The 27,626-nt window shown below is 38.4% G+C and overlaps 1 protein-coding gene across 2 annotated transcripts in view; it reads left to right on the top strand.

Moving 5' to 3' along the window:
• bmf1 (BCL2 modifying factor 1) overlaps nt 1-10,985 on the top strand; it is a 26,952-nt gene extending 15,967 nt beyond the window's left edge. For both annotated transcript variants that reach the window (XM_082142676.1, XM_082142675.1), the window contains exon 4: nt 5,318-10,985. In XM_082142676.1, the coding sequence (XP_081998802.1) occupies nt 5,318-5,434 (117 nt within the window). In that variant the 3' untranslated portion in view covers nt 5,435-10,985. The remainder of the gene's footprint in view (nt 1-5,317) is intronic.
• The last annotated feature ends 16,641 nt before the right edge of the window (nt 10,986-27,626 follow it).

Genomic DNA, 27,626 nt, shown 5'->3' with positions numbered 1-27,626 from the left:
CCGGGTTGTAAATTGGTGTGTGAGGGCGAAGCGAGACGCGTCTCGGGCTTATGCAACGCTCTGCAATGTGCAGCCAACAGAACTACAGTCTGAGACACACTCGTATTCCTGACTTTACTGTGAACCGGGAACAAGATTTGACAAGAAAACACTTACATTCTTTCTACTTTAATACTTCACTTGCCATTTCTTTGTAATTATTTGTGAAATTTACTCGCATTGAAAAAAATTTAGTGTGTAAACATTCATTTTTTAGCGTATAAACTGAATCGGTGTTGTTTTAGTATTGCGATACTATTAAACTTTTATTAATGTTTTGAATAATTTTTAATTTTTTATATTTTAGTACAAATTTGAGTAATTTTTTTGTTTTTTGTGATAAAAAAAAAAACGTATGTCAGCTTCAGTTTATTTTTAGTAATTTTGTTATGGTTTTAGTTCTAGTTAACCCTGATCTGAGTACAGTATTGCTGTAAAACAGTTTTCATTCAGAAATGGCTAATTTCACAAGCAATTACAAAGATATAATTTTGAAGTAGAAAGACTGAAATTGTATTTTTTTTAAAGGGGTCATATGATGTTCATTATCAGTTCATTATTTTGTTTATTTGGTGTAATAAAATAAGTTAACATGCTTTAACGCTCAAAAAACACATTATTTTTCACACACTGTACATTATTGCAGCTCCTCTATTCCCAGTCTGTCTGAAACGCTCTGATTTCTACAAAGCCCCGCCCCCAGAAAGCTCTGAGTGCTGTGATTGGCCAGCTGACCCAGTGCTTCGTGATTGGCCAAACACCTCCAGCGTGTATCAGAAATGTAATGGCCTTTGCCATAATCAGTTTCCAAGGATTTTGTAAATGCTCAGGTAATAATGTCGTCGGCATTACACAGTTTGAGTCTGAGTACATTTTAGACTCACAATATTGATTTTGCTCTATTTTGCCAACAAAAATAGTTCCAAACAAATCCACAGCAGAGCCATTGTGTGTCTCAGAGCAACAGCGATGTTTCATTGAGCAAATCGGTCTAATGAATGATTCAACGACTCACGCATAAAGAGAGTCACTTGCTTAGTCCCTGAATGAATCAGCCGTTTTGAACAAATCGTTTGACTGAACGATTCAGTGATTCACTCGTTAAGACAACGATTCGCCCAATTGTGGGTAAAAATCAAGTTTTGCGGAAAACGCCGTCAAATCACGAGCCAATTTGGCGTTATTTATTATATTTACTCACGTTGCTGGGGAAGTTCGTGTAAGACAAATCTGCGCAAATACTCGTGAGTCATCATGATATATTAAATACAGTGTATTGCACAGAATCTGCTCATAATCTGGCTTACTTGAACACACACGTCACTACACAACTAATAACAGCACTTGTTCATTTGCACTGAAGCAAAAGCGAAGATTAAAAAGCATTTGGTGAACAGAAAAGACATTTTCCAACATCCTACATTTATTTGATGTTCTGTGTAGAGTATTGATCTGTCCATCTAAAATAAAAAAATTTTGGTGAAACGAATGAATGAAAACCAAATTTTATAATACAGTGATAAATCAACATTTGAAGTGGATCAAAAAAGTTAATAAACGGCTGTTGTTCAAAACTCATGTATAACTTTGATGAAAGGTTTTCATCCACTTCAAATGTTGAGGTTGTGACGTAGTTAATCTGGTTTATTTCTTTCTTTCTTTTTCTTTGCTTTTTTTGGCTAGTAGAAGTTCTGAATGGCCGGTAACCTTGTGTTCAAGTATTTCATTTTAGCTGAGGGTCTGCGAGAGTGAAGACGGTCGTGATTGTAACTGGTTAAAGAGATGCGTTTATAAATAAACTATTAAGAGTGCCTGAGAAAACACTGTGAAATAGATAATAAAGTAATTGCAGTCACATTGCATGCAGGGTTTCTTCCTCCGGCAGTTTCTTTGACTGGTAGTGTGTGTTAAAATGTGTTTTACACACTGAAAGTGCATGGGAGGGTTGTTATTTCTAATGTGTGTGACAGCTTTAGAGCAGTGAGTTACAGGGAAGACTTCGGCTCGTACTTTATGACTTGTCTGTGAAAGCAGCAGATGTGTTATCAGTGTTGGACTGGGTTTCGTCTCTCGAGAGAGCTGAGCCAGCTGAAATACTGTGTGTGTGTGTGTGTGTGTGTGTGTGTGTGTGTGTGTGTGTGTGTGTGTGTGTGTGTGTGTGTGTGTGTGTGTGTGTGTGTGTGTGTGTGTGTGTGTGTGTGTGTGTGCGCTCGCGTCTCCACCCTGCCTCAAGAGCAGCGTAATCCTATTTAGTGAAATTATCTTATCTTCCCTCCTCAATGACAGTGGTAGTATTATCCACTTAATCTTCCCAAATCCAATTCTCCTCAGTGCCGGGATAACGACTCGAGAGCGTGAGAGTCGCTCATCTATCATCTTTATTACGAGACGCGGCGCGGATCACGTGTGTGTCTGATGATGTCATGACAAATGTAGTGCATTTGTGGTTGTAGTTCTCTTATAGTTCACCTGCCAATGGCGGCTGCATCGGGAAGAATTAAAAGCCATAAATGTGACTTGCTGTGCTTGAATCTGCATTTTGCATTATTTTTATTAATATTATTATTATTATTATTTTTGACAATAAAAAAAAATGATTTAGCTGTTTTTACTTGAATAGGATTTTTATTATTATTGTCCTTGAAACTATATTTTGCATTATTTTAGTATTCATTTTTTGTCCATGAAAATAGAACTATTTAGCAGTTTTTACAAAGATATAATTTTGAAGTAGAAAGACTGAAATAGTATTTTTAAAGGGGTCATATGATGCATAAAAACAATAAAATAAGTTAACATGCTTTAACGCTCAAAGAACACATTATTTTTCACATATGGTACATTATTGCAGCTCCTCTATTCCCAGTCTGTCTGAAACACTCTGATTTCTACAAAGCCCCGCCCTCAGAAAGCTCTGAGTGCTGTGATTGGCCAGCTGACTCAGTGCTTTGTGATTGGCCAGCTGACCCAGTTCTATGTGATTGGCCAGCTGACTCAGTACTTTGTGATTGGCTAGCTGACTCAGTACTTTGTGATTGGCCAGCTGACTCAGTACTTTGTGATTGGCCAGCTGACCCAGTGCTTTGTGATTGGCCAAACACCTCCAGCGAGTAGATACAGTTGGTCACTCAATTTGAAGTGGCGTCTTTCTCAAAAACGTGAAGACACATCATGAACGCTGGACTATCTGCTTTCTAATTCAGTGTAAACCTTATTATGTTGCAGTTCCTAACAAAATCACTAGCCATTGGCATATTAACTCACCACAGCTCAACTTTATTCTAATTTCTAGTGTTTATATTGCAGTGTTAGACTGTGTGAGCGTGTGTTTGGTGTAATGTACCGTGTGTGAAGGTGAACAGACAGCGTTTGTTGTGTAAATATTGCCAGAGTTTCCCGGTGTCTGGATTTCTGTGTTTACTCCCCTCTTACATCACTGCGCCGTCCTCACACACACTCAGCTGTTCACTGGTGTTACGTCAGTGTCATGAGATGTGATATTATTTCAGTGTATTGTCTCATACAGCAAAAGGGTTCAAATAAATTCTGACTGAAATATATTTTAAATGCATTATAAATATATATGTTGTAAAGAACGTTCCAATTCTTATCAATTCCCAGTTTTGATTCCAATATGGTTAAAAAAAAAAGTCAAACATGGATATCAAACATATTAATTGTCTTTTTGCAAAACATTGTGTTGAAGCTGAACAAAAATCATCAGCCTAAAGAATAAACTAATAAAATAGACTGACTAATATACATTTCAAACATTATTAACGACAAGTATACAGTCAGTAATACAATAAAAACAAATAAGCAAATTAGCTATAGAACAAATAAGTACAACTGAACAAAGTTCAGAAATTAAAATCAAATGTAAAATAAAACTGCACAGTTTTCTTTTTATAAATAAAATACAGATTAATCCTTATTAAAGTTACGAAAGTTATTCAGTCTAGATCAGTGAGTGATTTTCTTTTCTTTTGTTCTTTGATTCGCATTAGTGACACAGATCAGCAGGTTTATTAGGCTGCTGTCACTTTAAGACCGAATGCACCAATCCAGTAGACTGTTACACATACTTTTTCTTCCTCAACTGTTTACGCTCACTTTAGACAGAACTGAAGGTGTTTGCAAGGATATTTTGACATCATTTTGTGTGTATTTGTCCTTTCAAGCGCAAGAAAGAGAACTCAATTCAGTATTTGTGCCGAATTGAATCTTCTTGCGCTTGAATGGTTTAAAACTACTTTAAGCGGGATTGGAATTTTAATATTATAACAATTCTCCAATTCCTGACCTTAAAGCATTATTTCACGTCAGAATAAAAATCTCCTGATGATTTACTCTCCTCCTCGTCATCCAAGATGTTCATGTGTTTCTTTCTTCAGTGGAGAAGAAATGAAGGTTTTTGAGGAAAACACTCCAGGATGTTCCTCCATATAGTGTCTTCAATGGGGTCCAACGGGTCGAAGGTCCAGATGTGAGTTTCAGTGCAGCTTCAAAGTCTCGACACGATCCAGCCGAGGAATAAGAGTCTAATCTAGACAAACCAGCCGACATTTTAGAACAAAATAAACATTTATACACTTTAACCACTAATGCTGGTCTTCCACTCGCTGTGATGCGACACACATTACGTCATCAGGTTGAAAGGTCAAGCGGGACGTAGGCGGAAGAACCGACACAGTGTTTACAAAGCGAACGTGCAAAGACTGAGTCAAACGCCATTGACAAAAAAATTTAAAAATAAAAGTTAAAACAACGATGTCAGATGATTTTGAAGTTGGAGGAGAAAATTAGATGAGAGTTTTTCGCCCTACTCTACATTTCTGAACCAGAACACGCGTGACCTTTCAACCTGATGACGTAATGTGTGAAGTCGTGGATGTGCAAGACCAGCATTTGTGATTAAAAGTATATAAATGTTTATTTCTGTCATAAAATGTGGGCTGGTTTGTCTAGATAAGACTCTTATTCCTCGGCTGGATCGTGTCGAGACTTTGAAGCTGCACTGAAACTCACATCTGGACCTTCGACCCGTTGGACTCCATTGAAGACACTATATGGAGGAACATCCTGGAGTGTTTTCCTCAGAAACCTTCATTTCTTTTCCACTGAAGAAAGAAACACTTGAACATCTTGGATGAAGTACATTTTCAGGAAATTTGTATTCCGAAGTGAACTAATATTTTAATTTTCCATTCCTCCTCATTGCTGCCGCTCTGCTTTGATGTGTGTGATTTATTTTGTTCATTTTATTTGTGTTTGGCAGCGTCACAGAAACCAAAGGAACCGGGAGCCCCTGTGGCGGCGTGTGGCGAACGCGTTTTACACACTCCTGTTCGGGAGAGACGCCGACGCTCAGGACGGGAGGGCGAACCGCAGGTGAAACACAAACTGCCATCCGTGTCCCAGTCCACATCCCGGAGCGGGACGGTTAGCGGCACTGTCTGGTATCTAACACGGGTTTTGAGGGGGAAAAAAACGAAGACTGAAAGGAAGAACCTCCGCAGGACGGGGGGACGCTTTTTTTATGGCAACCTCTTTTCCCCCCGACGAAGATGCCATGATGTTCTTGAGATTCTAACAGGAATATTTTCATAAACATGTTGAGGTATTTTGTACAGTATGCTGTTCGTGTTTAAGTTTCTTTGCACTTCCGTACGTGTATTTGAATGAGCTCCACGAGTCTTGGGAACGCCTTACCGTCCCACGCCACCGCCGAAGCGAACGGGTGAAGATCCAGATACTTTTCCTTCAGAAATCTCCCAGGACGTCACTTACAAATCTCCAAAGAGGCCGTTTCTCCGGAAGAATAGAAAAAAAAAAGCTTTTTGCACCTCAAATTTCTTGGTGTTTTGATGTTCTATTTACTTTTTTATTACATTGTTGAATTTTTTTATTGTTCTTCCTGTTTTTTTAAATACTTAGGAATATGATCTAGACGTCCTTGTGTTTGTCAAGCAACCGAAGAGGGTTTGATGAAGTCAATGATGAGTTGATGTACTGCTGTTATTGTCTTTTTGATTTCATTTGATTTCATTTGATTCAGTTCTTGGCTTCAGGCTAGTCAACAATCAACAGCATCTTAACATTACAATCCAGTGATATGGATTGGGAAAATATCGTGTTTCATCATCTATTCATGATTTCGGGTGAAAACTGTTCAAGAATATTGTGGTAACGCTTTACAATAAGGTTTCATCTGTTAACATGAACTAAAAATGATTAATAGTTTTAATCTCAACATTTACTAAAGATCGCAAGTTGTACGTTAGTTAATGCACTGTGATCTAATATCAACATTAACAAAGGTTAATAAATGCACTGTAAAAATTTTTTTTCGACTTTAAAAAAGTAAGTGTTTGTGCTGCCTTCAAATTTTACGTTCAGTCAACTCAAATATCCAAGTTATTACTTAGTACAACTTCACATTTTAAGTTGACTAAACTTAAAATCTTAAGGCAGCACGAACACTTACTTTTTTAAGTTGGATAAACACATTTTTGTACAGTGTATATTGTTAATTGTTACACTGTAAAAATGCCTTAAATTAAGTACAATCAACTTGGATGTTTAAGTCATTTCAACTTAAATTACATTAAAAAATTTGTTGAATCTTGTTTAACTTACGACAAAAAGTTGAAAATTGCTTAACTTATTTTGATGAGTTTAAGCAAAGTATAAACATATTGTCATAAATTATTGATTATCTGTAGTTAATGTATTAACTAACGTTAACTAATGAGACCTTGTTGTAAAGTGTTACCAATACGGTTTATCAGGCCTTAAAAAAATCACCAAATTTTGGTAAATATTAGAATGAACGGTGACACTTTACAATAAGTTTTCAGCATTAGTTATTACAAACTAACAATAATAAACACTTCTAAAGCATCTTATAAGTAATACATGAATAAAATCAAAATCAATGCACCATTAACTAACTATAAATAGAGATTATTATTGCCCAACGTTAACAAAGATTAATAAATAGTGCTCATTGTTAGTTGATGCACTAATGGGACCTTATTGTATAAACGTTTAGCAAAAGTGTGGACTTAACGTCTCCAACTCACTCAGGTACTTCAATCCACTCAATTTACAATGGCCAATAGATCCAAACCTGTTTCACGTATGGAAGATGATTTCTGTGCCTACGACATGAGCAGAACGACCTAGACTGTGTTTACACTAACATACAGCAAACATATCAGCCTCAGCCTTATTGTAGTCGTCGTCGGCTCTCTTCACATGTCATTTTGTGTTGATATATCATCTTAAACTGTGGTTCTCTTCATCCTGGCCTAGTGGTGTCGTGGCCTGCGAGCAATACTGTGTGAATCTGAGAAGCGACTGCATTACTTCTCCTCTCAGGACACTTGGCGCTTTCGATTTCCCTGTTTTATTTCTACTTTTATATCCGTCAGGTGATCTGTACAGTTTTGGTGGTGTAAATTTCTTTCTTTTTTTCTTTAAAAAAAAAATAGAACCACTACTTTATTTGTAAAAGACGTGAGGAAGAACTTCTTCTGAAGACTGTAATTATTATGTTTGAAGACACTGATGCATTCAATGCTGTTTCTCTGATTTTGTCTGTCCTGTATTTTTATTTTTTATTTTTTCATCTTGAAGGAGTGACACACATTTTGTGACATTTTTCCCGCCAACATGCAGTTCGTTCATTTAAAATCAAGAGATGTTGGCAGAATCATTAAATGAAGGAAAACATACACTTTTTATATATATATATCATTTTTGAAGACAATACCGACAAAAATCCTCATCATTAATCAGAGCCGTGTCAAATATTGAAATCCAGAAACATTCAGCTCATATTTTCACCCCAATAATCAAAAGAAAGAAGCGAGAATCATTTTGTATTTAGTTTCATTACTTGAAATAAAATAAAATACAAAATGCAAATTATTTTATTTCAGCCAGTTCCCAAAGCAACTTTTCACATTTGAATTTAGTTTAACTTTATGCACTAAAATAACTAAAACTCAAAGAAAAAATTATTAAACGACTATTAAAAATGACGACAAAAAAACAACAAAATTACTAAAAAATAAAAACAGATTCAAAATATGAATAAATAGTACAAATATCTCAAATTCATTTGTAGTTCAGTTGTAAGTATAAATCATGGTAGCAATTTCTCTACCGCCTTTTAATTGATGAGGTTTATTTTATGCGTTTAATATTTGTTTCCTAATGTACATGGAGAAGAATAAATTGATTATTTAATTTAATTAATGCTAAAAAAATCTGGCTGATTTTCATCACCGAAATACAGTATTGAATTGAATACAGAATAATTGCCAAGTCTATTTATTTCTATAGTGCTTTCAGTAATAAATAGGAAAATCAATGATGCAAATTCAAGTTTTGCTGTAAAGCAGCTCAAAAATATTAAAAATAAAGTGTCTTTATTCAATTCAATTTTCATGACAATAATAACAATGTCAATGCAAAGTAATAAAAAATGGCTTCTTTATTGAAGGCATGTACACTCTAAAAAATGCTGGGTTGTTTCAAAGTTTAAGTTTTTTTATTTAAATGTTTAACCCAACGTTTGGTTTTGTCCATATGTGACCCAACTTTTGGGTTGAAACAACCCAGCATGTTTCCGAGTGTACTTGTCTTCTGATGTTGAGGTGTAATATGCCTGAGATTGGCCTGCTTGTGATGTGGTACACTAGTAGAGTACAGGTACAGTGTGTTTCTCTTGATGTTGCTCGAGGTGAACGTGAGTTTCCTGCAGATCGTGAACGCTGAGCCAGAGCCACTCGTCCGCCTCTCCCGTTTGTGCACTCCTACACTTCTTATTTATTTTGTTCTTATTTATTTTATTCCTTTTTTTTATTTTTTATGTGTGTATATCGACTCGTTGCTACTGTATACATTTCACTGTGCAATTCCTTTCTTCATATCCTTTGATACTAACGTTTTTGTTGTGCATTTCTCGCGTTTTGTTGTGTTGCTGAAGGAGATTTAGGATGATTTTAATCTCCAAAAATCTGGTCACTGTTGTTCTGTTTGTTCACATCAACAAAAGTGCCATCAGAGGAACTGAGCACGAGTGAAATCAGAAGAATCTGGAGAGGTTATTTTGTATAATTATGTTATATTATGTAAAATCAGGTGAAGCTCACGGAAACATGTCCAGGTTGTATTTTTTTTTCTGTCCAAAATCGACCAGAAAAGGTTCAATTTAAATAAATTATATTGATTAATCATAATATATTTTATACCATGCATGGTCTGTCTGAATACTCGATTCTAATTGGCTGGAAGGTGTGCAATAAAACCATTTAATGCACAAGTAGTTCCAGTCAGTTTAATCACTGTTCTATATTAATGCGCTGCTTTCATTGAAGCACACACACACACACACACACACACACACACACACACACACACACACAGATCGCGCTACGCTCACACAGAAACATTTACAAGCACAGAAACTTCTTTATAATGTTGCCCGTGACTTTTATTAATAAATGAACTTCTCTGCAACTGAATTGCTGTATTACATTACTCAGCAAGGAGATTTTAACGTTGCTGTTTTTGAAGCAATTAAACTTACAACTTCTTTACTAAAGAGACACTGAACAGACTCTCTCGATAGCCTAATACATTCAAATACATGTTATAATTCATATAAAGGTAACCATTCTGCAGTACTTTATCTGTGTGTGTGTGTGTGGTTTAAAGCAGAGAACATTAGATCAAATTTAGTGCTGCAAACATTGAGCTTTTGACTTAAAAACCACTTAAATTTCCATAAAGCGTGTTTTTAGGTTACCGGAAAACATATTCAGACCCAAACGAGTCTTAAAGTAAGAGTATAAAGCTGTAAAATGAGTTTATTCTGAGATATTTGACTTTTGATCGCAGACTCTGGAATCGTGAGCACCGTTTGAGACCTAGTTCTGACATAAACACCCGCTTTTCTTCTGATTTCAGGGTGAAATATGACCTGGACATGTGTGTTATGCGTCTCTCGTGAGCTTCACTCAATCTTTTCATGAAATGAATGAGGAAAAACTGATGATGAATTTGCTAAAACCTTGTTCAGTCGTCCCAGTATCCCTAAAGATCTGCTGAAATCAATCAGAATCCCATTACAACTGGAGGTTTTTTGAAGACAAACACAGCTGTGGTTTCCCCTGTGTTAATGAAGTGCTTCATCATCTCTGTTTCTCTCTTTTTACATGCACTGGAAAGTACTTTGTGTTTGGTTGAATCTCGAGGGTTCTCGAATCCCAGTGTTATAGTCGCTCGTCTCTAGTTCTTGAGATGTCAGGAATATTTTCATTTTTTTGTCTTGGATGTTTTTAACAAGCCTGTATTAGTCTGAAATCAGCGACCCATGATGAAGCCAACAGTGTCTTTGACTGTATTTCACTCCATCTTTGTTGTTCTGTAAGTGGATATCGACTGCTATTGTCGGGGCTCATTGGTTTTGGTTTCTAAAACGGATGTTCTTACTGAATTGGTGGCTTTTTGAAGGCAGATGTTTTGAAATGTTCCACATTAAGGGCTCATTTAATCTTAAAACATTCCTTGTTAGTCTTCAATGAATCTACAGCTGATGACTTACGTTGAAACGAACCCGTTCAGAAAGCCATTTATTGTAAGTGACGTGTATCTTTCGTTCGTTCGAGGCTCACACACACTCACTGTACACCGAGAAATGAGACCCAGCGAAGATGTAGCATGTGTGTAAACATTGGGACTGTACTCTCTGCACTCCTCACGGTGGTTTTCTTTCTGTTTTTAATACAGTATGGAAGTTCTAGGTTTTGTTATATAGTGCAATATGCTGTACATAAGAGCTTTGCTCTACAAAATACTTTTCTGAAGTTTTTTTTTGTTTTTTTTTTGGTTGTTTCATTGGTACACTTTTTCAATAAAATCATATTAAAGTCTGAATGTTTCTGAATCATCATTATTACTAGCAGGACTAACTTGAGCTCAGCTCTTGAGTGTCGATGTATGTGGTGCTGTTTAATTGTTCATTTTATTAGTGTATTTAATCTAAATTTATTGTGTAAATTTGAGATCCTCCATGTTTTTGCTGTTTTTAAAAATGTGCTTTTTAATTTTTTTGAAATTATCAATATATATATATATATACAGTTCTGAACTTTTAGGTCAATGTTGTTTTAGTATTATTCATACTAGTATAGATTTTTATTCATTTTAAATGTCTTATTTATTTTTATAAATAAAGCGCATAAAAAAATACAAAAAATAAATGAAAGCTAAATAAAAAATATATATATATATGACAAAATGCATTATATATACATACAAATATCAAAAGCTCATAGCAAAATTACTGAAAATAAAGTAAAGATATATATATATTTAGCTTTCATTATTTTTTTGTAATTTTTGTATGTGCTTTTCCCCTTTTTCCTGGGTTTTTATATTTCTGCTTTAATTTATTTTCAGTAATTTATTTTGTTCTGAGATTTTTTCATTTCATTTTTTTTATTTTTTATATATTTAGCTTTATGTGATTATGTGATTTTGTCCTTTTTATTTTTTGGGGTTTATATATTTCTATATTTAGCTTTCATTTATTTTCATTAATTTATTTTGCTATGAGATTTTTTCATTAAATTTTTTTATATATTTCTGTTTAGCTTTCATTTATTTTAGTAATTTTCAATGTGCTTTTGTCCTTTTTATTTACTTATTTTTTATATTTATATCTAGCTTTTGTTTTTATTTTTATTCATTGTGTCATGTGCTTTTGTCATTTTATGAGTTTTTTCTTTTAATATTTAATTTCAGTTTTAGTAATTTCATGTGCATTTGTCAATTTTATTTCCATTTCCATTTATTTTATTTTTTTTATTATTTATTTTAGTCATTTTAGTACTTAAAACTTATTTGAATTAGTTGCCAAAGCTTTGCAAAAGCAATTACTTGGCAAAAAAAAATAAAAAATAAAATAAGCTCAAGTCTTTCATCTAATATTTTATTTCAGCTTTATTTCAATCACTGAAAATATATTTTTTAATAGTTTTGTATATAGTGTGTATTAACAGTATAACAACAGTGTGTCATCTTCCACTTGGCTGCTTGAGCTTCTCTTACCGCAGTAAATGAGTGTAAGCTGTAGTCTGGTGATTACATTTACATTTATGCATTTGGCAGACGCTTTTATCCAAAGCGACTTACATTGCATTATCCTATACATTTATACATAGGTACAATCCCCTGGGATCGAACCCACAACCTTGCGTTGTTAACGCAATGCTCTTACCACTGAGCTACAGGAATTACAGTCTCTCTCCATCAGCCGGAGTCTGTTACTGGCGTCAGTGTTGCAGAAGCGTAATGAGCTGGAGAGAGAGAGACTGTTTCTCCTGCTGTTCTCCTCTCGTTAGTCCAGCGCTCTGCTCTAATGAGCGCCGTCACACACACACACACACACTCACACGACCTGAGCGCCGTCACACACACACACTCACACGACCTGAGCTCCTGTCACACTCACACGACCTGACCTCCTGTCACACTTACTCACACACACACACTCACACACACACGACCTAAACTCCTGCACGCACTCACTCACACACACACTCACACGACCTGAGCTCCTGTCACACTCACACGACCTGAGCTCCTGTCACACTTACTCACACACACACACTCACACACACACGACCTGAGCTCCTGCACACACTCACTCACACACTCACACTCACACTCACACACACACACTCACACTCACACGACCTGAGCTCCTGCACACACTCACTCACACACTCACACTCACACTCACACACACACGACCTGAGCTCCTGTCACACACTCACACACACACACTCACACGACCTGAGCTCCTGCACACACTCACTCACACACTCACACACACACACACACACTCACACGACCTGAGCTCCTGCACACACTCACACACACACACTCACACGACCTGAGCTCCTGCACACACTCACACACACACACTCACACGACCTGAGCTCCTGTCACACTCACACGACCTGAGCTCCTGTCACACTCACACGACCTGAGCTCCTGCACACACTTACACACACACACTCACACTCACACACACACGACCTGAGCTCCTGTCACACACTCACACTCACACACACGACCTGAGCTCCTGTCACACACTCACACACACACACTCACACGACCTGAGCTCCTGCACACACTCACACACACACGACCTGAGCTCCTGTCACACTCACACGACCTGAGCTCCTGCACACACTCACTCACACACACACACTCACACTCGCACACACACGACCTGAGCTCCTGCACACACTCACACACACACGACCTGAGCTCCTGTCACACTCACACGACCTGAGCTCCTCCACACACTCACACACACACACACACACACGACCTGAGCTCCTGCACACACTCACACACACACGACCTGAGCTCCTGTCACACTCACACGACCTGAGCTCCTCCACACACTCACACACACACACACACACACGACCTGAGCTCCTGTCACACTCACACGACCTGAGCTCCTGCACACACTCACTCACACACACACACTCACACTCACACACACACGACCTGAGCTCCTGTCACACACACACACACACACACACACACTCACACGACCTGAGCTCCTGCACACACTCACACACACACACTCACACGACCTGAGCTCCTGCACACACTCACACACACACACTCACACGACCTGAGCTCCTGTCACACTCACACGACCTGAGCTCCTGTCACACTCACACGACCTGAGCTCCTGCACACACTTACTCACACACACACACTCACACTCACACACACACGACCTGAGCTCCTGTCACACACTCACACTCACACACACGACCTGAGCTCCTGTCACACACTCACACACACACTCACACGACCTGAGCTCCTGCACACACTCACAAACACACGACCTGAGCTCCTGTCACACTCACACGACCTGAGCTCCTGCACACACTCACTCACACACACACACTCACACTCACACACACACGACCTGAGCTCCTGTCACACACTCACACACACACACTCACACGACCTGAGCTCCTGCACACACTCACACACACACGACCTGAGCTCCTGTCACACTCACACGACCTGAGCTCCTCCACACACTCACACACACACACACACACACGACCTGAGCTCCTGCACACACACACTCACACACACACACACACACACACACACGACCTGAGCTCCTGCACACATCACACACACACACTCACACACACACACACACAGGATGATTCCTCCTGAAGTAATGTCAGTTTTCAGAAAGGTCGCTTTACTGCAGTCGCTGCGGGAGAGACTTGTTTCTAATGTTCCTGTCAGAAGATTTATTTCAGACGAGCTTTGAGATTAAAACACAGATGACCTTCTGAAAGTGAAAGGACAAAACCATTGCTTTTCCCTGCTCTGATCCTGATCTATTAGCGTCTGTAGATTTCAATCTGTGGCTTGAGTCAGAAATCTCCACTTCAGCAGCTTTACACACACCACGCTTTACACACACCACGCTTTACACACACCACGCTTTACACACACCACGCTTTACACACATCACGCTTTACACACATCAGGCTTTACACACATCAGGCTTTACACAAATAAGGCTTTACACACACCACGCTTTACACACACCAGGCTTTACACACACCACGCTTTACACACACCACGCTTTACACACACCACGCTTTACACACACCACGCTTTACACACATCAGGCTTTACACACATCAGGCTTTACACACATCAGGCTTTACACAAATAAGGCTTTACACACACCACGCTTTACACACACCAGGCTTTACACACACCACGCTTTACACACACCACGCTTTACACACACCACGCTTTACACACACCACGCTTTACACACACCACGCTTTACACACACCACGCTTTACACACACCACGCTTTACACACATCAGGCTTTACACACATCAGGCTTTACACACATCAGGCTTTACACAAATAAGGCTTTACACACACCACGCTTTACACACACCAGGCTTTACACACACCACGCTTTACACACATCAGGCTTTACACACATCAGGCTTTACACACACCAGGCTTTACACACACCACGCTTTACACACATCAGGCTTTACACACATCAGGCTTTACACAAATAAGGCTTTACACACACCACGCTTTACACACACCAGGCTTTACACACACCACGCTTTACACACATCAGGCTTTACACACACCACGCTTTACACACACCAGGCTTTACACACACCACGCTTTACACACATCAGGCTTTACACACATCAGGCTTTACACAAATAAGGCTTTACACACACCACGCTTTACACACACCAGGCTTTACACACACCACGCTTTACACACATCAGGCTTTACACACATCAGGCTTTACACACATCAGGCTTTACACAAATAAGGCTTTACACACACCACGCTTTACACACACCAGGCTTTACACACACCACGCTTTACACACATCAGGCTTTACACACATCAGGCTTTACACACACCACGCTTTACACACACCAGGCTTTACACACACCAGGCTTTACACACACCACGCTTTACACACACCAGGCTTTACACAAATAAGGCTTTACACACATCAAGCTTTACACACACCACGCTTTACACACATCAGGCTTTACACACACCACGCTTTACACACACCACGCTTTACACTAGTGTTGTCAAAAGACCCGGTACTTCGGTACCAAGTCGGTACTAATTTTTTTTTAAACGTCACGGTACCAGGTTTTCTCAAACCCGGTACTTGATGCGCGTGCATGCCCGAAGCGCGTGCAGTTGCGTCCTCTTCAGATGGCGATCGGCGGTGCTGCTGCTGATGTGGTGCTGATGTTTTTGCGCGTGCAGATACGTTATTTCAAATGGCGCGCGGCAAGCGCGCTCATAGTAGAAGCGGCGCGCTCGCTTTTCCATGTGCGTTCATGGATGTATAGCAACGACAGACGCCACGGGAGTACAAACGCTTGTGCGAACTGCGCTCTCCATGACGACGAGGAAGTGTGACATAGGCCTATTAATTGATTTCTAGCCCTTGCATTAGCTTTACTACTAGATATATTTATGGAGATGAGAAATAAAAAGCCGTCATTAATATCAGTCCGTCAGAAAAGCAGTTCTAGTCTTATTCTTGGCTGGATAACTCTTAGCAGGTTTAAAAAGCCCTTTTAAAGTTAAATATGAATACAGTTTTGGATTAAATAAAAGTATAGTCAAGTCAAATAAAACATATTTTATCTCCTGTATAGTTTGGTAATGCTACAATAAGATACCATTCATTAACATCACTTAATGCGTTATCTAACATAACACATTGAGTGAACAATATATTTTTACAACATTAATTAATGTTTGTGAATGTTATTTAATACAAAACACTTGATTGGTCATGTTTGTTCACTTCATTCATTGTGCATTAAATAAAGTTAACAGAAATAATGTTCACTTTTGATTTTAAAAATGTATTTTTAAATTAACCCCTAAAGGAGAATAATTGCGACAGTATATAACTATTGTTTTTTTTTGTTAGGTCATTTTATCTAATGTTATCTAACAAATGGAATCTTATTGTAAAGTGTTTTTAATACTACAGTTTCCATCTTTGTGATATAGATATAGCTACTGTCACCAAGACAAATTCCTCGTATGCGCAAGCATACTTGGCAATAAAGCTCTTTCTGATTCTGATTCTGATTCTGATATACACTTTAATATAATTATGTAAATTTAATCTAAATTAAGCTTTGGTACCGAAATTGGTACCGAGAACCGTGGATTTTCACTGGTATCGGTACCGAATACTGAAATTTTGGTACCGTGACAACACTACTTTACACACATCAGGCTTTACACGCACCACGCTTTACACACACCACCCTTTACACACACCACGCTTTATACACATCAGGCTTTACACACATCAAGCTTTACACACACCACGCTTTACACACATCAGGCTTTACACACATCAGGCTTTACACACACCACGCTTTACACACACCACGCTTTACACACATCAGGCTTTACACACATCAGGCTTTACACACATCAGGCTTTACACACACCACGCTTTACACACATCCGCCTGATTTATTCAACATTTACTCCTAAAACATGGTGAAAATGTTTGCGTTTTATGAAGTGATAAATGATCACTACAGACGCTTGTACCAAATAAGGTGTTTTAACCCTATAAAGCCTACTTTATCATATATATGTAATAATAGCTTTAGTAATATTTCAAGTGACTTCGGTTTACTTGATCATCCATTATTCATTTATTATAAAAATCACGAGTATTAAATATGATCATCAGGCTTTTGAGGAAGGTTTATTTCTTCGTCTCTCTATCATCATTGTATTGCATTGCATTATATGTTATAACACTAAGCTTTTAAATATCATCTTACTAAGACATTATTGGCAGATATTGATATTTATATGCATTTTATGCAAGTATCTGCTATCTGCTAATAAAGATCTCATTGATTTACATAACAAGCATCTCATATAAATATCAGCATCTGCAGCAAATTGCATATTTTTCCTCCATATTCTCACTATATCAGACCATAAAAGCCTGATGTATCATAAATGATACTAAACAAAAAAGATTTTGTCTAAAGGCATTGTTTTTTTCGTGATTTTTCTGAGGGTTGAGAAAAATCACGGTTGTAGCAGTACGTGTGTGAGATGTGAAGTTGACTCGGGAGAGGGGGATTGTGGGATTGAAGGCCTCCGGCTCTGCTTGGATCAGCAGTTTTCAGTTTTCAGCGAGTCTCTCAAACAATGGCCTCAGTGTTTCAGAGACGGCATTAACTCCAGTCTATCTCTGAGGTCAGGAGCGGGGTCGCGACAAGTGCCGGTCTTGTTTACGTCTCAGGAGCCAATCAAAACCCCAGCCTACCTCCACAGTTAACCCTTCACTGCCACTGTCATAATCTACATGTTACTTAACCCTTTGGCTTCCAGTCACTTTGACCCAGAGACAATTTTCTTTTTCTCAAAAACACTGGTTGATGTTTTCGTATTTGGACTTAAACTTCCTGACTTTGCCAAAACCCTAACAGCACCCCCCCCCCCCCCCCCCCATCCCCCCATCCCATCCCATCCCATCTCCCCTCCCCAAAATACTTTTGATTATTATAATTTTATTTATAATTATAATTACTATAAAAAAATTTGGTAACACTTTATTTTACAGTGTTGTTACATATGTTACATACACTTACCATAGTAATAACAGTAAATTATGCATAATTACATGCAACTAACCCTAAACCAAACCCTAACCCTATAGTAAGTACATGTATTTGCTTAATATTACTCAGTACTTAAATATATAATTACACTGTAACAATGACACCTTAAAATAAAGTGTAACCCTTTTTTTTCTTTTACTTTGTTACACGTGTGTTTAACCTTATGTTCCCTGGTAAAAAATGACCACTCAACAAACATCTGCTTAAATCTCTGGTCATGCTGTGTTATTTCCAAATACTGGATTCAATCTTTTCATCAACTTGTTTTCTTTCCATTAGCACAGGTTTTGTGTTTCTGTTTAGATCTGATCTGATTTAAATCTGACTATTTAGATGTGACTGTACGCCTCATTGATCTGAGTTTATGCACTTTAGTTGAATAAGCTTGACCAAACTTTTTTCACTCAAAAACTGAGGTGCATAAACTCAGATCAATGAGGCGTACAGTCAATCAGATCTGAACAGAAACACAAAACCTGTGCTAATGGAAAGAAAACAAGTTGATGAAAAGATTGAATCCAGTATTTGGCGATAATACAGCGTAACGACAGATTTACAAGCAATTTTAAATACGGGTCATTTTTGACCCGGAACACCAAATTAGGGAAAGGATTTTCTGCACAACACAATTAACTCTTTCCCCGCCCTGACGGAATTTTCCGGCTTTCCGTGTTTTCACTGTTATACGCTAGGGGGCGCTGTTACACATCTACTGAAAGAGTCCTGAATCTCCTGATCAAAATACATGTGAAGAAGAAGCAGAAAGAATCAATGTCATATGTAAGCAGATGCACATGTAAAATATGAATATGACGCGATCAATATTAAACATCATATAAATCAAAACTAATGTCACTGAATGAAATGTGGACTCAGGACTACAGGACTGTGGAGCTTTAGGGTGTTGATGGACTCGATTTACTCCATCTGTGTTTAACCATCGTTCTGAATCTGATCCAGATGCAGTCTTTGACAAAATCATGATTTTCTCAGCTTTTTGCTCACAATATTGCTTTTTTATGAAACTTTCCCACATCCAAGTGTTGATAAAAAAGAATGCACAAAGCGGGTTTGTGTTTTAAAGCAGAGGCTCGGCTCTTTTCTTTTTATATATGCTCAGATATTCATACAACAAAATATTCTGAAGGCCATGAAACTTTTGTGAAAATAATCAAGGCGGTGGCTGTCAACTTTTTAGAAAAACACTGGCAGGGAAAGAGTTAAGAGACTGAACGGCATTAATGTTTGTCATGATGGTTGTATATTTAATAAATGCCCACTGATATAAAGTAGGAGAGTATAGGATACTGTAGGCAGAACAACATCACTTCAGCACTGACAAACCACAGACTCACAGCAATAACAGCCAGCACAATTACACACACACTCACTTACACACACACACACACACACACACACACACTCACTTACACATGCACACACACAAACACTCACACACACTCACTTACACAGACACACAAACACTCACACAGACACACTCACACACACACACACACACACACACACACAAACACTCACACACACACACACAAACACTCACACACACACACACACACACACACACACACACACAAACACTCACTTACACAGACACACACACACACAAACAAACACTCACACACACATACACATACACACACACACACTACTGTGAGGCTCAGAGAGCAGATTCTCATATAATCAGTCTGTGTGTGTGTTAACTGAAGCCGGTGTGTGTGTGTCCTCTCACACTGTCATGATCGTGTGTGAGGTGTTTGTATCAATAACACACACAGTGTTCAGCACAGATTTCTGACTCACTCTGTTTGTTTGTTCGGCTCATTTATTTGAAACGATCTGAAGTAGCCGAGAGCTGCAGACGTGCAGATCACAGTGTGTGTGTGTGCGTGCGTGCGTGCGTGTGTGTGCGTGCGTGCGTGCGTGCGTGTGTGTGTGTGTGTGCGTGTGTGTGTGTGTGTGTGTGTGTGTGTCAGAGACCGGTTCAGCTGGATCTGTACGATCAAAACACATAACTCACATTTACACTGAGGAGTTTACACTGGATTCAAGGTGAACATCTGTTTGATCAGTACATGCATTCTCTGGGACTCGAACCCATGACGATCATGGCATTGTTTAAACTATTGTAAAATAAGTCAGAGATATGATAATGCTATAGTCTCTATAGACTCGTTTTACGTCGAGATGTTTGATGAACAGATGATCTACGAGGGCTGATGGGTTGATCTGCTATATATTCTGGAATCGCACATGTTGGGCTTCATATTCAATACAACTTCAAATCGATTTAAGGTATCCAATGAAGAGACATGATGTGAAATCTTTGAGCACTCCAGTATGATTTTTGGGCTAAAGTGCAATGATTTACACTGTAAAAAAAAAAAATCGTTAAATTTACGGTAAAAAAACAGCATCTGTGGTTGCCAGATATTTACTGTAAAAAATACGATAGCAACATTTTAGGTTTTACAGACTTAACTTAAATTTACAGTAAAAAAATAAAATAAATTATTTCACTATCTGATAGTGGGCCCTATTTTAACGATCTGAAACACAAGTATGAAACGCGAAATGCAAGTAACTTTGTGGGCGGGTCTCAGGCGCTGTTGCTATTATACCGATGGGATAAATGACTCTTGCACCCGACGCAAATCTAAAATGTGTTGGTCTGAAGTAGCTTCATTATTCATAGGTGTGGTTTGGGCGTAACGTGAAATAAACCAATCAGAGCGACATCTCACATTCCCTTTAAGAGCAGGCGCGCTTGTTCCATGGCGGTTTGCTATTATAACGGCGGATTTGCCAGACGCACGCCAGGAGCGGTTCACAGCCGAGGAGACCGACGTTCTCGTCAGGGCCGTAAAACACAGAGAAGTGACATTGGGGATGGAGAAACACACCCAAATTAGCTTCGGTTAAACAGGCGTATAATAATTTGGGTAAATGTGTAAGCTAGATTTATGCCAATTTTTCACATCTTCATGGACACAACAATGATTTCCCTCGTGTGGTAATATTTTTCCTTGTAATAATGTATGGTTTTCTAGAAATGTGAACTGCTGCTTCTGTGTAGATGAGAGAAGCAAAGTGTGTGTGTGTTGTGCACACGCTACATTATGGCCAAGCATGCGCCCTTTAAATAGCATCTGAATAACATGAGCAACGCTCCACTGACTTTAGACTAGGTTTCTCCTGGTCAGTGGCGGAATTGTTTTCTGAAACTGCAAAATAGCACCAGGGAACGTTTGCGCCGGAACACGCCTCCTCTTTTCGCTGAACCGCCCCCGGGAGCGCAAGTTCATTCCCTAATTTACCGACGTGCGTCTGTGGAGGGAAAAGTCCGCTGTGCGTCGGGTGCAAAATAGGAATGATACATGCATTGCTGTACAAAGTCAATTGCACTGGGTGCGAGATAGGGCCCATAATGTTAATTTACAGACCTGTTGAAGTACTAATATCTGTTTGTACCATTGTAATACACTGACAACCACAATCACAGCAGAGATGAGAGTCACATGATCAAAGCTCATCTCAAGCAACTTTTCCTCAAGAAAGTTAATACAAATATACAGAAGCTGCACAGTGTCACTCACACAAACACTAAACACCATCATAGTCACAGATGACATTTTTAAAATGCAATAAACATTAATGTAACAACATTAAATGTAACATAAATCCCTAATATACATAACTGTTTAAAAAAAAACTAAGAAAATCTATGAAGAAACAAGTTTTTCACTGTTAATTATACAACGACTTGTTCTTTTTCACTTCCAATAACTGTAAATTTAACGGTATTTTACATTAAGATTACATTAAATGTGCAGTTAGATCTATCACAGTTATTCACCGTATATAGTACAGAAACTCTCTGTTAACCAATTAACAGTTTTTCACCATAGCATTTTTTACAGTCTTTTACCATTAAAATCACGATCATCTTTTAAAAGTATAGAATTTATAATAAGATCATTTGTCCTTATTTCCAAAAAACACAGTCAGCTAATTGTGACAGAAAGAAAGAGAATGAATTTTTAGTTTCAGCAAAAACAGTAATAGTGAACTGTGGTTTATTTAGAATATTAGACTGATTCTTCTGTATGAATGTGCAGATCTGACCCTGATGATCATGATTATGGGCTTTCATAAGTTATGAAGCTCATAACTCATTTTCATAGTGGTAGTATCAGGTCAGTCGTGTTGGTTTGAGTCACGTATGGAGCGGTCAGAGAGTCAGTGGAGTGTTTAGTGAGTCACTCCCTCTCACAGCTGTGACACACACACACACACACACACACACACATACTCCACGAGGAGCCATTATGAACCCACTGACCTCCTCCACACTGGTACCGTTAGAGAGTCTGATTTTACACGACGCTCACAGACAGGATCAGATCTTCTGCATTTGTCCTGTGTGTGTGTGTGTGTGTGTGTGTGCGTGTGTGTGTAGCTGCAGAAGCGATTGAGTGCTGGAGTTTGGCAGGAGTGTGAGAGTGAATCTCTCCAGCTGTAATTACAGTGAGTTCTGCTGGCGTGTGTCTCAGGATTGGACAGAAGAAGGAGACGAGCCCGCAGGCCAGAGCCGGTCTGATTTAGCCTGTGTGTGTGTGTGTGTGTGTGTGTGTGTGTGTGTGTGTGTGTGTGTGTGTGTGTGTGTGTGTGTGTGTGTGTTTAAAAGCCTGTGGAGGGAAAAAAAACATGCGTCTGAGATTTAGTCATCAGAACAACACTGATAAAAGTAAGAGGGGAAAACAGTGCAAAAGAATTGCATTTCACACAAGTCGGCCTACACTGCAAACAATTTTTTTGTTTTCCAGCACAAATATCAAAACATTCTTAAAGGAGCTGTATGTAAGAAATGTATTTCAATTAATCATAAAATGGCCCTGATATGTCACTAGACATTAAGAAATCATGTTCATTTCAAATACTTATATCACTGACAACAGTAGTCCGGCCAGGATATTGTCATTTAAAAGTGAAGTTGCAGCCCTCAACTGATGTTGATGTTGTCATGTTGTGTTTTGGCCTGAAGCTCCACCCTCCACCTATCTACCAATCACGAAGTCAGTAGTGTTTCGGCATTGGGGTTGCCAGCTCTGCTCTAGTTACCACAGCTGCAGCTACAAACGTGTCGGATGAAAAATGCCAGCCTATCTGGCAACCTCGAGTCAGGGGGAGGGGGAGGGGATACACCGCTCTACAGTAATTTGAAAGTGATTGCAGTACCAGTTTTGGCCACAATCTTACATATGGCTCCTTTAAAGGGATACTCCTCTTTTTTTGGAAATAGGCTCATTTTACAACTCCCCCAGAGTTAAACAGTTGAGTTTTACCGTTTTCGAATCCATTCAGCCGATCTCCGGGTCTGGGGGTCCCACTTTTAGCATAGCTTAGCATAATGAATTGAACCGGACAAGACCATTAGCATCTCTCTCAAAAAAATGAACAAAGAGTTTCGATATTTTTCCTATTTAAAACTTGACTCTTCTGTAGTTACATCGTGTACTAAGACCGACGGAAAACGTAATGATATGACGCAGCACCTGAAAATAGTCCCCAGCTCAGTAGCCTATATCAGGCGGAATGCGCTGCGTCATATCATTATGCCTGCTGGACTCATGGTACGGCAGCAAAGTTTCTTGATTATTACGCAGGAATGAGAGTATAGTTCCTAGCCATATCAGCCTAGAAAATCGCAACTTTTCATTTTCCGTCGGTCTTAGTACGCGATGTAACTACAGAAGAGTCAAGTTTTAAATAGGAAAAATATCGAAACTCTTTGTTAATTTTTTTGAGAGAGATGCTAATGGTCCTGTCCGATTCAATGATCTATGCTAAGCTATGCTAAAAGTGGTACCGCCAGACCCGGAGATCGGCTGAATGGATTCGAAAACGGTAAAACTCAACTGTTTAACTCTGGAGGAGTTGTAAAATGAGCCTATTTCCAAAAAAAAGTGGAGTATCCTTTTAAATCAAGATACACTTACTGGAGATGCAAAATGACAACAACAAAAAAAGTCAAAAAAAAGTGATCCGGTTTTCTGAAAACATTTATGTATGTTTGTACTGGAAAACAAGACAATAATACTGAGCAAGAATAATTTACTGTACTCTACACTGTGATTATAACTTCAAAATACCTTACTCTCCTCTATTATATTCAAAGTTCTCAGTGTGTGTGTGTGTGTGTGTGTGTAACAGCAGCAGAAATGTTAATGAATATGTTTCAGGATTAGTTGTTTCAGACATGTAGTTTAGTGAATAATCGATTGCTTTTGTGACAGTCAATCCAGTTTTCCAGCTAGTTAACAAATGAAACTTTTTGTTTTCTTTCCTGTCCTCCCCCGCCTCTCTCTCTCTCCTTTCGTTTGGCCGTCGTCCAGAACTCCTCAAACAATCGCCTGAGCGTCTGCAGTGTGTGTGTGTGTGTGTGTGTGTGTGTGTGTGTGTGTGTGTGTGTCTGCAGTCCTGATGGCCATAAACAAACCGTTCGTCTCCACCTCCTGCAGGTCCTGACAGCACTGGCACAAAACAACCCCACCTGTGTGTGTGTGTGTGTGTGTGTGTGTGTGTGTGTGTGTGTGTGTGTGTGTGTGTGTGTGTGCGTGCGTGCGTGCGTGTGCGTGTGTGTGTGTGCGTGTGCGTGTGTGCGTGCGTGTGTGTGTATGCCTGTGTGTGCATGCCAATATATATATATATAGAGAGAGAGAGAGAGAGAGAGAGAGAGAGGGGGGGAGAGAGAGAGAGAGAGAGAGAGAGAGAGAGAGAGAGAGAGAGAGAGAGAGAGAAATATAAAGAATAATTGACGACGGGCCTTTGAATTATTAGAACATAATGCATTATGCGGCCCAGAGTCAATTATTTTATATATGTATTATTATATATGTATGTATTATATATATGTACAAGACAATACTATTTCATTCGTTCCACAATTTCATGTTTAATTTGATGTGTTACTTGAAATTTATTTGTAAATATTTGTGAAACTGACCATTTTTTATTAAATTTTTTTGTGTGTGTGTTGTAATGCACTGCCACAACCTACTGAAAACTGCTAAACATTTATTCAGTATATAAAGATAATAAATAAAAATGATTAAGATTATGTTGTAATGCAACTTATCTAAAAAACTCCTAAACAACACATTTTCAACCTTTTGAATATCAACAATCACAACACTGTAATAGAAAGGCATGCACTGGATTTATACTTTGATATTTTACTTTAATGCATCTAGCAGACGCCTTTAATCCACTTGTTGAAATCTGTTCCTGTATAAGTCAGAAGGTCTGTACGGTGCGGTGAGTGAAAACTAGCAGAACTCGTGTCACACTGAGATCTTTTATTCTGGGTGTAATTCGAGCAGGTTTATAATGAATCTGTAACCGGAGCCGATGAGAGTTGAAGAGTTCAGCATAAACTCCTCCGGCTGATTCTGTCTCATTTACACAGCAGGCGTTCTCATGTGATAGTCGCTGTGATGATTGTGTGTTTGACAGGTTGGCAAATCTCTCGACTCACTATTGGATGTTTTTCTGACTTATTGACTGTTTTTGCACATGCATGCTGTGCTGTGACGTCATTGCTTCAGACATACTGTAATCCCATCAAAATAAGAAGCAAAACTTGATTTACATGCAGGATTAAAAAACGTTCACCATGTTTGAGCAACACAAAGTCAAATTCTGACCCGACCAATAGAGTGAGTGTCTGTTCCTCTGACTAATAACAGACGAGGTGCAGACGAGAGTTTGGAAACATGTTTGGAAACAATCATTAGTTTCGCAATTCTGTTTGGCGATGCTTGTTGTTCAGCTTTAAAATATATTAATGCACATACAGTCAAATCAAAATGTATTCAGACACCTTCAACATTTCTCACATTATCAGTTTATTCACTATAGTTTAGAAAATGGTACTAAAATATGAGCAGAACTCATTGATATTTGACTGGTTTTGTCCGTCCTTCTGTTAGACTGTCTCACACATGAATTATGTTGAATATCTGTCAGCTGTTAAATTTAACTACACAATTAGATAATACCAGTTTAGCTCAACCAATCACCAAGCAATGCTTCATTTTGTTCAGTCTGTGTGTAAAAAGAGCATTAGCAATTAAAGACAAAACACTTCAGCAAAACATGATCAGCTCAAAGTGTCCCAATCAGTTTTGGTCCTAAATGTTATAGTCACTGTATGAAGAATATTTGGGTATAATGTGTCACAGTTTACTTTATTTTGCTCTCCTCACTTATATAAATGAACTATAGTGTCCTGATCACACTAGTAAAACAATATCAAAGATGATATCTGGTGTCTGAATCATTTTTGGTTTGACTGTAGATAACACATGCATCAAAGCAGCTTGTCTGTGAAATACGTCTCTCTGTGTGCAGGGCTTTCGGTGTGAAGCTGATCTGGTGATAAAGCAGATGTTGTTCTTGCATGTCTTAACCTCAGTGAAGGCCTCGGAAGAGTAGATGTGGTCGTGTTGAACCGCTGAGGTCTTCTGATGCAGACGCTGGTGGCTTTCCACAGAACTGCTGATCAGGGTTTAGATCGAGGACTGAAAGACTCGACTTCCGTGAAAACACTTTCTGAGAAACACATGATAAACACACACAACCTGCAAGGTTCAACAGACGACCTCCATATGAAGCATTTATTCAGTTAAAGGGTTAGTTCAGCCTAAAATGAAAATTCAGTAACACTTTAGAATACTGTTCCATCCTTAATGAATAACTAGACAGGAACAAATGAGTAAATTTTTATTTAATATTTAATATTTTATTAATTTTCATTATTAACTACTATTAACTAACAAGAAACTCTGATTAACAAGTTAGGAAGTAATAGTTTAAGTAATAATTTTGTAATACCTCCCAAATAACTACTAAGAACTGCTGTATACAGGTTCATAATTAAAATTAATAATGCATAATGTATAATACTAACCCACTAGTAATGACTCAAGTGTTACCAAATCCTTCAGAAGGAACTACTAAGTATTTGGGTCAGTATTCTAAAGGGAAAACATGATAATTCCCTAGTAATTACTGAAGTCTTTGTAAGCTTTTGAGATTTTTGTCAGATTTTGAATAGTAATTCCTTCTGATGGATTTGGTAACACTTTAGTCATTACTAGTGGGTTTCCATGATCTTCACTTTAGAATGCTGATCCAAATAATCAGTAATTTCTTTAGAAAGAGGTAGTAACACTTGAGTCATTTCT

This window comes from Leuciscus leuciscus, assembly GCF_965113295.1.
Source record: "Leuciscus leuciscus genome assembly, chromosome: 17".
NCBI lineage: Eukaryota > Metazoa > Chordata > Actinopteri > Cypriniformes > Leuciscidae > Leuciscus > Leuciscus leuciscus.
This window is presented reverse-complemented; position numbering and strand designations above follow the sequence as displayed.